The sequence below is a fragment of the Dunckerocampus dactyliophorus genome, chromosome 6, assembly GCF_027744805.1.
Source record: "Dunckerocampus dactyliophorus isolate RoL2022-P2 chromosome 6, RoL_Ddac_1.1, whole genome shotgun sequence".
NCBI classification, from domain to species: domain Eukaryota; kingdom Metazoa; phylum Chordata; class Actinopteri; order Syngnathiformes; family Syngnathidae; genus Dunckerocampus; species Dunckerocampus dactyliophorus.
In genome coordinates, this window is record NC_072824.1 from 13,531,627 (window position 1) to 13,544,224 (window position 12,598).

Sequence of the window (12,598 nt, forward strand, 5' to 3'; positions counted from 1 at the left end):
AAATTGTGTCGTTACCAGCATTATTTAACTGAATTCTTATTATTAAGACTAACCTGCCTTACTTGTTGATAGTAGGAGAACATGTTATTTTAGTTGACTGTAGGTCATGCTTTTCTAATTACTATTTTTTTGCGACAGAATATTTAAAATAAATATTGTACTTGTTCTACTTTTTACTTACATTGCATATTGCAGTATTTGTATCTATTTAGCACAAACATTGTTTATTTGTGAAATGCATCCAGTGACATGACGGTAAAAGAACCATAATATGTTCATTCTTTACATGACATTAGTTTGACGGAAGAGATGCTGCCAATATTGGTATCAGTTGATATCAGTGTCATTAATGAAGTAATGAAGTGCTGGACAATATCGGTATATCGGATATCGATAAAAAGTCAATATCGAGCATCTCAATTCAAACAAATTTTGAGTTACAGTGGAATTTAATTTAGCTGGAAATGTTGGCAAAAGACATTTTGACAAAAAACAAAAAATCATTCTCAATGGGGTTTTCAAATTGAGAGACAGAAATTGATTTTTAGTTCCTACAGAGGAAGAGTAAACATAGTCTGGGGTGAGGAGAAAATAAAATTAAATATGCAACAGGGCATATTAAATATGTTCCAGAAAATCAGTTTTTCGAGTACCAGGATAAGCCCAAATCATATTATGTTCTCTGGGGAGGCTCGCTGTACCACATTTAGAAAACACCTGGTCTAGATTATTGCCAGGATCCCAAAAATATTTTGATAAGATTAGGAATATGAATAATTTTCAAAATGGAACAATAACAACTTCACATAACACATCATACAGTATTTATCTATGTTCTTCAGTCATTTCCAGCCAGAAGCCGATTTAACAATATTTTTGTTTGTCAGTCATACCTGGAGGGACTCCTGTGGATATGTTAGACGAGGTGACCACGCCGCGTCCCGCAGCAGTGAGCGCGGCCACCTTCAGCGTGTACATGGTGGTGGACGTGAGGCCTGTGAGCTGGTACTGAAGCGTGGCGTTGGACAAGGAACGCTCCTCACGCCTCGACTGCACACCAGACACCTCCCACCACAGCATGTAGCCTGTGGGATGATGAATGCACACACAAGTTTAGAAAGTTGCACAAACATGTGATACACAAGTCCACAACTTGCACATATCGGGGTGTGACTGGGACAGAAATAAGGCAAAAATGGAGGGAAGGTATCTACAGTCTAAATCCCTATCTGTCCCATCACGTCTTCACAGCCATGCATCCCACTCTGGTGCCTTCAAACATGTGTGAAATCATATTGGTGCGTGAAGCCCAGGAGAGAATGTGTGGTCCCTCATGTGTCTCTCTGCCCACTGGGTGTAAGATGAAAAACAGGTAGAGGATGAAAGAGTAATGTGTTAGGTGACCTTGATTGAATAAGCACACTCGGGGGTGTGTGTAAACCAGATGTAAATGTAACAACATGGCCGTGTGTTATTACACTGTGGTTAGGTGCCAGGTGAACATGGGAAACGGTGCACACGCAACGTGTAAGTGGAATTGCGTGTGTGCATTTTGCACTATTCCAGCACAGTGTGACAAAGACAAGTGTGTGTTGTACCATTCAAGCGATGGTATAAAGGCATGTACTCTATGTGTGTATGCAGTGAGCTCAGTGATGCGTCACACCAAAAGCTCCATGACGGTTGCAGGCGTCGGCTAAGGCCATGTTAGAGATAACGTCTGAAGACAAGCTGCATCGAATAGAGATTAGCGAATGATGAATCAAACAATTAGTGTCCCAAACAAGCGAGTCGGAAATAAAAGACCTAATGGTGGACGCCACAAACAATTCACCTATGGAAAAGAGGATGGAGGGAGACTGGAAGCCTTAGAAATGTATAGTTGTTAAGTAAAAAACGTCTCACCGGTAATGATGCCGTTCTTTTCTTCAGGCTCTGCCCAGCTGACTTGGACAGATGTGTCCAAGATTTCCGTAAAACTCAGATGACGTACAGGTCCAGGTGCTACAGAATGCACAAACACGGCACATTGTTGTTGGACACATTTGAAAACTTATTTTAACCCAAAAACTACTGGAAAAACTTACAACTGCAAATATGTAATATTTTTGGACAATCACGACCACACAATAATTGGAGAGAGCCTGTGTTGAAAACTCATCTATAACAATTTTAACCTTTTTCTAACTTACGATTTTGGAGTGCATGAGAACGTGAAAAGGAAAACATACTGTAGCTCTCTTTGATCCAATGGTCGTTTATTAACAAGTATACTTCACAACAGAGCATCAACAGAACCAATGTTGTCATACCGGTAAGGAGCAAACTGCTCAGCCAGCATTAATACAGTTGATGAGTTCATTAAACAACATTAACACAAATGTAACACGCATGAGTTTCATGACAACAGCTGAGTGGCACAAGCAACATTTTAAGCAGCATGCACAGACAGATAAAGCTGCTGGATGCTGACCACTCATTATATTTCTAGACTAGAGTGCGTGGCTCATCCACCCCCTCTCCTCCCGCCACTCTGTGCTTGTTAGTGTTCAGTGAAGGTAAAAGTGATTCATTTATGTTATGAATGAAAATGAATAGTTTTTGAAATGGATTAATAATGAAAACCAAGGTTCCACAGTATTTCTTACTGCTTGGTAAAAAATTGTGTCACACCGTTTAGAAAAGGTTGGATACGCACTGTTGAGATTCATAAATGACTTCCAAGCAAAAATAACTATTGAAACGAGTTTTGGCTCTCGTCAATTTAAAAGCAGGCTTAACTTGAGCCTTGATTAAGGTCTGCCCGCTTTAGCAAATATTTTTTTGATTTATGTTTACAATTAATCTCAGAGGACATCAGGTTTTAGTAACTTTTTTTTGTAAAATAAGCATTTTGGAGTAAAACTTTACAAACATGTCACTATGTGAAGTCAGAGAATAGAGAAGTTGGGCAATCATGAGCAGCACTACAAACAGTAGAGTGGAGTGTCTGCTATCCTATTATCACGCTGCCAACTAATCATGTGTGCATTGACCACTGCGGCACACACATGCATTGGTCCATGCACTACTGTCATTCTCTCATCTCATCCAATGCTCTCTAAACCCTCTCCCAGCAGAGCGATTAAGCTATTCATTTGAGACATTCAATAACACACAATCCAACACACACAAAAAACCATCATCAAGCAAGAATTACACACACCGTTAACCCTGCAACACGCCCAGCACCCGATCGATGCCACCAACGATTGTGTGCATGTGTGCGCTTACGCATGTGTGTACACATGCCTTCTCATAGCACTTTCCCCCTCAATAATTGTTGCGTGGTAATAATTGCTTGTCTGTGTGCCTCTGGCTATTGTGTTTATTTGACAGTGTGTGTGTACGTGTGACTGGTAGTGGCAGTCATTACTAGTTTACCTGTGGAACAGCTGGCTATAAATACAGCATATCTGAACACGCATATACATTTCTCCCATATCAAAAGTTGAATAGGGTGTAACAAGTAAGGAAAGTCATTGAGAGTACAGTATAAACTACTGAGTGTGACAAAAACATGACAACTCAGGGAGCGCAAACTTCCGCCAAGGCTTAAACATTTGCTACCTGCAAAATTATGATTGCTAAGGAGGTCAAATTTGATGTGGATCCACTATTGCTCCTGGGAACCTAATGAGATCCTACAAAAACACAACAAATTACAATCTGATCTGATGAGATATGACAGATATTAGCACCTGAACATGTGGTGAAATTTTCAATAAATTTAATATGCACTTGAAGTGACTTAGTTTGTCAGTACACCTTCTGGCACTGCATATACATACACCTTTTTAAAAAATTTTAAACATTTGATCACTTAAGATTTCTGACACCGATGCCCATTGCAAACATTTTTTTTAAATAACATATTTATGATTTCCTGTGTGTATGGATTGAATGAAAACATCCTGAAAATAATCTATGTATCGCAAAGAATGCAAGTTGACACAGTGGGGACATGAAAACTGGGGACATGAAGTTGCACACAAACAAACCAGTAAATATCTTGCCAAATGGGTATCTTGATAAAACAGAACACAGAATATGTCACTACATTAACACTATTATTCAGTGTTTTGTTATTAAATGGGACTAAATTGCTACTCTGAGCGCATGTATACTCACTGTCCTCATGTGTTTGGAGCAGAGCTGGGGGGCTGCGAGGGCCGTTTCCAGGTGTGGTAAAGCAGAGGATGGACCCGAAGTACCAGGTGAATTTTTTGAGTCCATTGACCAAGCCCGTGTGTCGTGAACTGGGGTAGTCCGGGGTGATGGTTACCATAGTAATATCATCTGGAACCTGTTCTGGCCAGACCAGCAGCTACAACAGATAAAAGTTAAAAAGTTTGGTTGTTACTATTTTAACTTCATCTCTGCTGAGGTCACATTCATTGCAATTTAAGCAAAGATACTTGAATATATTCCCTGAATCACACGCTTTTTACAACACAGGAAGCAGACCCACCTAGGGGTGTTAGGTGAAGAACGACATGGAAAGAGAAGAAGAATATGACACGTTCTCCAAACCTGCTGACTACCCTGACAAGAAAGTCAAAATTTAAAATTGAGGTGCACTCAAAACGTGTTTATTTTTCCAATATTCAATCACCTCGACGGTGCATCATAAATAACATGTAAAAACATGATTGTACAATGTTAAGTTCATGAAAAATAGTGGCGAATAAAACCTTGCACTCACAAAACATTCATGTTGGTGACACGCCACATGATTTCCAGGTATCAATACATAATTAACATTTTATTCACACTGAGTAATTTGACCGCATAGCTATATAGCCTAGCTTCTTGCTTTGCAGCTGGTGTGTGTTAGAAGCAAAACAGAAGACGTTCAAGGCGTTTCCCATGCTAAATAACAATCGTGATGTTGGCGGACACAAAAAGTAAAAATTGTAAAAACTTACAAATATCCTGTACTTCATCAATATTATCTGAGTAGCAGAAATTGTGAACGTATTTCTCAAACAGCACATAAATAATGACTTTTACTGCAAATCATCTACAGGATGCAATTACATTTAATATCAGAGACACTCAATAAAACCCTCACATTCCTGTCAGCTTTTGTGTCCTTTTTTCCCCAATATCCAGGATTAAAACATCAGGCAAGAAAAGAGCAAACATTATCCAAGATGGAGTTTATTTAACAATTACAACCATGGAATTTCAATTTCACCTACTAACTACTACTACAACACTCATAACACTGAACATATTATTGTTGCTCTTAATTTATTGGTATTAATGTTTCTTATGTTCTTATTCATTTTCTTGTGTTTTCTTTATTTTTTGGGGGAGAATGAACAGAATAAGAATTTCATTGCTTAGTATAGCTACCTGTTTTACTGTGCATATGACAATAAAACTCTTGAATCTTGAACTAACAATTTGAAACTTTACATAGAAGATTCTTGTACAGATCTCTGCAGGTTCAGAAAACGTACTGTAAGTGACAGGACTAAGTCTCCAGTGTAACTGTACTTGTCATCACTTGTTATCAGAGTTAGTGTATGGTGTTCTATTGTTTTCACATTTTACTGATGACATTGGTTCACTTATTTTTACACTTGTGTGACAATTAAGAATGCAAAAATGTCAGATGTGTGCTGCACATCATCGACACAAGATGTTATCACGGCACATTACACACTATTATTACACTTTCGTCATTAAAGTGACGATTGAGTGTTTAACTGTAATGGCATTTTACTAATTGTAGCTGTTAACTTCTAGTTACACTTGTATTACAGTTACAATGTTGAAAGGTTACTTACCTGTGCAGTTATAATAAAGGTTTTATGAAGGCACAAGTTTTTACTGTTTCCACAGACAAAAATAGTTTCAAAATCCGAACAAATCATATCACATTCCACTGTACTACTATTTAGGGGTGTCAGAGACAGAGACGATGCACTAGATTGGGTCCACGAGAACGAGGCGAGACGGGATTTTAACAAAAAAAATCACATCCTCCCACAGGGACAAAGTGACTGTATGACTGACAAGGGGTCACACTGTTGTGTTATGGAACACTGTTGTTCTATGAAATCTAGATGCTGAACCAATGCACAGAGTGAACTCTCTTTCTGCCTGTTTAGTGGCGAGAGATGAGGAAAACAAACACACATTCACATGGCAATACAGTATATACAATCTGGCAAAAATTATCAAGTTTAGTTTCATTTATTGTGTAATTAATGAATGTATTTATTATTGTGAGAATTTTTTTTTCTGAACGAGAAATCTTGTCACATTTGAATCTTGTGACATATAATCGTTTGCTGTGAAAGTTTAAGTGAGGACAACATTGAGTGCATCAAGCTGGATATCGCATGCATTGAGTCTCTTCTTTGTTGGCCTTGCTTGTAATTTCTTACAAATAGAAAGGGTGAACAAATTTCAGGCCTGGCAGCTAAAGGGTTGTATGCATATGCACAAGATGAGCATGGCAGAAACAGCACTTTCATGGGATTTACACTCATTTGTCGAACTACATCTCTCTCTACCTGCCTGCTTACCTACTCACTGACAATAAATTAGGAGGAAAGTACCATTCTAATGGAAACCTAAATGATGTATTACTACTACTGTATATTGCTGCCAGGTGAACATTCACATTTGCTATTTGCACTACCACTGGTAGAGCAAATCAAAGTGACAAATGATTTATTGTGAAGTGTGATGCAGTGTGTGCTCAGTGTGTTGTACACGTGGAGGTATCGTAATTCCAGTTCAAAGTCTGGACAGCAAATAATAACATTAGCAAATGGTGTTGATAAAGAAAAACTAGCAATTGTTAACAATAATGAGCTGAAATCCTTTACACACTACCTTCAGGATACACTGATTCACTTGATTCAGTCGTTCATGGTTGTTTTTGCAGCCTAGTTTTCTTCAAGCAATCTCTTTGGAAGTAAAAATATTAATTATGTGTCCACAGCCGGGAGCTAATCAAAAACTTTACTCTGAACACCTCAGTTTACCATATCATTATAGTAGTGATTATGCTTTTAGATAACGTCACCTCCCATGAAGCTGCTGACTGACTATACAATATGCCACAACCTTTAAATTTGAACACACATTCCATTGCATTTGTCATGGGTCATTCAAGGGTGAGTAGCTTATGGATATTATTATGGATATTTTAGTAATGTACAGTTGTCCCTTGCCACAGTGCCGTTTCATGCCTTCAAACTATCATGGTTTTTCAAAATAAATTATTGTTGTTTCGTGTTGAATACGTTATATAATTAGTAAAAAAAATAAATAAATAAAAAATGCATATTTACCGTAAATCACGGTGTATAAACCGCACTTTTTTTCCACCGGTAGGAAGCAAAAAATCGGGGTGCGGTTTATACACGATGACAGGTCTGTGACCAGACTCGGTACAGGGAGAAATTGACCAGAAGCCCATTTTAGAATAGCCGTCTGTGGGTCAGAGAGTTGCTTTGACTTTAGAGCCCTCTGCTGTAGAGTTGCTGAAAATGCTAGTCTTTGCAATTCCTTTCTAACTTATCTGACTGCTGTGTGTTTCACACAGTGAAACGATCTCTATATACAGTGAAGCTAACCTAAGCTTCCATTAAAACGTTGCAGATGATGTAAAATACAATACAACGTTGGAGTTTATTCAAATTCACACTGAAGCAATGCCGCGTTATGTGTTATGTACAATACATGCATAACTGATCCGCATGCACAGAACGCCGCTCTATCACCGCTCTCGTCACCGCTAAACCAACGTTCGCTCCGTTAAATCAAGGCTAAAGCAACGGCGGCTTCAGCGGTGCACCGCTAGGACAATGCCCGTGTTTTCAATTTTTTTTCCCATTTTGTGCGTGGTGACGAGCGTTGTCGAAATTCGGCCCCCTCTTCCTACCGTTCAAGGGATGCTACAGCAAAGTTCGGTGATGAAAGAGTTGGCAAGCATTTATGAACAAACATTTTTTTTTCCCCGCCGTGAGCCTGAAAATGGGGGTGCGGTTAATACACGGGTGTGGTTTAGACACCGTGATTTATGGTAAGCAAATTTTACGTATTCTTTGCCTCAATTAAGCATTTTCAAGAATAAAAATGAGTACATGAACAAAAATACAACTATAAGGCATTCAGAAGATGCATCTAAGACATGATATGTATTATTTCATACTGGTCACTAGGTGTTGTTAATGTTACTGTAGCGATGTGTGTTGTGTAGTTCTGAGATGCTAGAGTGTGTGCTGTAGAGGGCAGTGACATTCTGCATGTTGGGTTAGATTTTTAGAAAATAAGTCCATAGAAGAAAATAACTACGAGTGCTTGAACTGTTCCTGGTGTGTTTTGAGCATCTGCCTGTAAGACATAGTGCCCTGTAACTATTTCAAATAAAAAGGCTGACTAATTTACAGCCATTCTGACGTGGTGTCATTCAGCCACCATTACACTACATTGATGAGACAATACCCGCCCCAGAAAGTACACTGTCCAGAAAAAAACAACAACAAGGAACTCTCTTGTTTTCTGTTACTATGCCTACTATATTAGGTAAAACTAGTGTAAAGGTGACTAAAGTTTTAGAGTGTCATAAACACTTTTTCTATGCTCCAACTATGAAAATATTCCATTTATTAATAAGAAATCTTACTTCGCGAAAATTCACTTACTTCTGTTGCGTCTGGAACCAATTAACCGCAATAAATGCACTGCATTGCTAATAATTTATTATGTATTTTGTATAAAACAAAAGTAAACAGTGTAACCGAGTGTCTTATAATGATGACCACTGACATTGTGAAAACTTAACATGAAGGAAGTACGTTTCAGGAGGTCTTCCCGTCAACAGCTTAAAGTCCAACAACACACTTTCAGCCTTCACAATAAATGAGCTGCACCCTGTCTGATTTCAATGAGAAAAAAAAGCATACAACATCAAAGTATAAGCACAAAATCAACACAGTCAGACATTATTGGTACGAGCCTGGAGTCTGTTTTTCAGCGAGAAGATGATCACATCGTTGTTTGATGTGTGGGTGACAGACCGTGTGCTAAGTAGCATCAACGGGAAAAATATACTAGTTATACGTAACTTCCACCTTGTCTCATAGCACACAACTATGGTGCGTTCGAGGAGCGCAGGACAGGTAGGAATGGTGACCGCTCGGTGAAACACAAAACGACATAAACATACAAAAAAGGTTTTTATAGTTTTATGATATGACACGTTGACATGCAGAAAACAATTCAAAATGCATATAAATACATATAAATGATGAATGAAAGGGACTATTTTGACATCAGTTTCAATAGTGTTTCTCAACCAAACCTAAAATGGAGCCAAAGAAAGTTGCAAGTGCCAGCATTTTGATAAAGAAGGTGAGAACTCAATGAATTGAATTCAAGACATAACTCCGGAGCGGACGCTTACTAAGGTTCCAGTGTTCGTTATTTACAAAATTATTTGAACTATTTTAACAGCCTCTGTTTTAGTCCACAAACTGAATCAACATATCAACTTCATTATTATGTGCTTAAACTGAGAATCTAGAAAAGCAATGAATGTCCATATCGTTGTGTTACACGCTATTGGCCAAGAATGGTCAATGGTCTTCCATTTGTACAGCGCTTTTCTACCTTCAAGGTACTCGAAGCGCTTTGACACTGTCAGCACATTTACCTACTGATGACGCAGCATCAGGAGCAACTGGTGGTTCAGTAACCTTCAGGTTGGGAGACAACCACTCTGCCACCTGAGCCATGCCGCCCCACACAAATAAAAGAAGAACACAAATAAAGACCTCTTGAGAAACACTGTTCGATTAGAATGCAATCTTAATTTAAACTCTGCAGCAGGACCTCAATCAACAATTAAATGTATCACTGACCTCCATTTAGGGAGAAAGCCAGTGATACCCAGACACATTCTACTGGCCATTTTTCTCTGTGCATGATGGTGCTGCACTGCACCCAGTCTGCCATGGCAAGATAAGAGTTTCTATTGTAGTTTATTATCAGCATAGTACAGTTTGGGTGCAATAAAAGACTGCTGATTTGGCACCCCGAGCAGCTGATGCAAGTCCACTTTTTTAAGGGTTGGTTCTGCTGTTGCTATAGTTACATGTTGATCCTGGACCAGAGTGAAAAGGGAGAACCAGAAGAGTGCTCATCACAAGCAGGTACTGTGCTGTACATAAATCACAGTGCTGCCACATGGGCCTGCTTTAGAAATCATGTAATAGGCCATGCTCACCTTTGAAAGCTCAACTCATCCTTTTTTGACTGCATTTTTGGCAGAAATTACACATTAGAGTTGAGTTGAGTGACTCAACAACAGATGGTACTACTGCTACAATGCATATAATGTGGCTGATGGAGAGAGAGAAATTGCCCAGACAAATGAGATATATTTTTGTCATGCTCTTTCAATCAGTTTCGAGCTTGTACCACATGCTGTTATCCTTTGTGTTCCCTGTGAGACCTGGTCTGGTGCTTTTTTTAACTGTCCCCTCTATTTGGAAATCTGTGAATGCTACTTCATGTATGGTTTCCACTCAATAAGAAGTCTCTCTAAATTCACGCCAAAAAAAAAAGTCCTTATGAAAAACATTTATGATAAGTTGATAGTCAATTTCAGTAATCTTCAAAACCATATTTTAATCACTTTTCTGAGCTGACACAAACGTCACTAATAGTAATAAATAGAGATTCATTTCAAATGTCACCACAGGTTCCTGGAAGTCGACCGAACTGTATCGTGGTAGACTTTGTGGTAATGGCAAATATTGTTTTACTGTCCAGATGATGAATATAACATCATAATGCGATGATTTGCAGACAGATAGGTAATAGAGACAAGTGAGACTATTTGATTCCCCCACTGTTTGGATCAAATTTATTGACTGCACTGTGTGTAATCACTCATCTGTGTAGAGAGATCAGATGAAGATGTACTTTGTATCCCCTTTTAATTAATGTCATTTAATTAGCAAAACAAACACAACAAGGTCACAGCAAGCGCACTTTCCATAGCTGAAGTCTTGTTGTTTAGATTACAAACTAGTTGAGAGTGAATTAACAGCACCTCTGCTGGCTGCAGCCAAGTACTGTAGTTTACAGGTGGTCCACGGGCTCCGTGGAAGGAAAACGTTCCAAAATTTGCGCCACATTTGGGAGAGGATTTGAAATTCGTAAGAATGATGTTTGAATACTTAGGTTACGTTTCAAACCTTTCTCAAATCATTCTTTCACATTCAACTTGACTGTAGTTGGAACACAGTAGGAATATTAAGAATAAAGTGAGAATGCTGTCACAATATTTAGAAAGCACTTTGAATGCTGTATGAGTACCATTCCATTGCTGCCCGAAGTCTGGTCGGAAGGTGCAGCATCATCAGGAGCAAGAGCTTGCTCTTCAGAGATTCTTGGGTTTCAGCACCTCTGTGCTGTCTACTGTGCAGTCTACACTGGCCCCTTTTTTCCTTGGCGGCCCGAGGTGATGTGCCAGCCACCAGTGGTGGAGTTAGTTTATGTTCATGACTGTTACATTTAATTATTGTATTTAATGTTTTATTATTGTATTTTATGTGTTCCGTGTACAGCGTGAGTGACTTACTGTGAGTTAATGTAGGTATATTTTTGTTGTGAGATCCAACTTACACCAAATCTCGACTTATATCACAGTCTAGGAACGGAACTTATATGTAACCCGAAGACCACCTGTGCACTATTTTTCCTCAGTTGTTTCTAGAAACAATGAATCAATATTCCCTGAAATAGAACGTTGGACCATAAGAGTGAGTACAGCCGTGTTTTTGGGTATGCAGCCTACTAAAGTGGTTGGTGCCCCACCATTTTTGTTATATAAAAACACCACTGTAAATTGAGTAATATATTACTTTGAACATGCTGTAAATGTAATTATTGCTGGCTGTTTATTTACCTCAACTGCAAAAAAGACGGGGCATTAATTGTAAGCAGGCGATAAGTAAAGACTAAAGACAAAAATGCCCTGGGCAATCTTGTTACTACCTAATATGAAAGTCTTGTTGCTTTTGTAGAATATGTCTTTACAAAATTATCATCAGAATCTGCAGCATAATTAGGCCCAGTCTGGGAGGATATGGGTTACATTTGTGAACTCAATATTATTAAAATATTAGTGCAACTGCCTTGAATGAAAAATGATGAAACATGCAAATTCGGTACATCCTCTTAAATTTGTAAGAGTCGTAAGAGGATCTTCAGTAAGAATCACTGAAGATCACTGAATCACCATATGTTGATATCCTGCCAACGGTACGATACATTTAACACACGCATAAAGTAGTAGTATATTTTTCGCCTTAGAATGATACGAGCTGCTCACACAAGGGGACATGAAAATGTACTACTTTGCTCAGCAGTTTTTATGCAAGAGGGGGAATTGCATGTTAGACAGTTATGACAAATATAAAGCAAAGCGTTTTGTGAGGTCAGATTTTTATGAGAACGCATTTTTGTGATGCAAATATATTACTCTTTTGAATGCATAATGTTTAGAGAAGACACATTCTTT

General features: G+C 38.5%; 1 protein-coding gene across 3 annotated transcripts in view; it reads right to left on the reverse strand.

Moving 5' to 3' along the window:
- sdk1b (sidekick cell adhesion molecule 1b) overlaps window positions 1–12,598 on the reverse strand; it is a 369,858-nt gene that overhangs the window by 58,445 nt on the left and 298,815 nt on the right. For all 3 annotated transcript variants that reach the window (XM_054779326.1, XM_054779325.1, XM_054779324.1), the window contains 3 exons: window positions 4,171–4,366; window positions 1,906–2,004; window positions 894–1,085 (listed from right to left, as the gene is read on the reverse strand). In XM_054779326.1, the coding sequence (XP_054635301.1) occupies window positions 894–1,085; window positions 1,906–2,004; window positions 4,171–4,366 (487 nt within the window). The remainder of the gene's footprint in view (window positions 1–893; window positions 1,086–1,905; window positions 2,005–4,170; window positions 4,367–12,598) is intronic.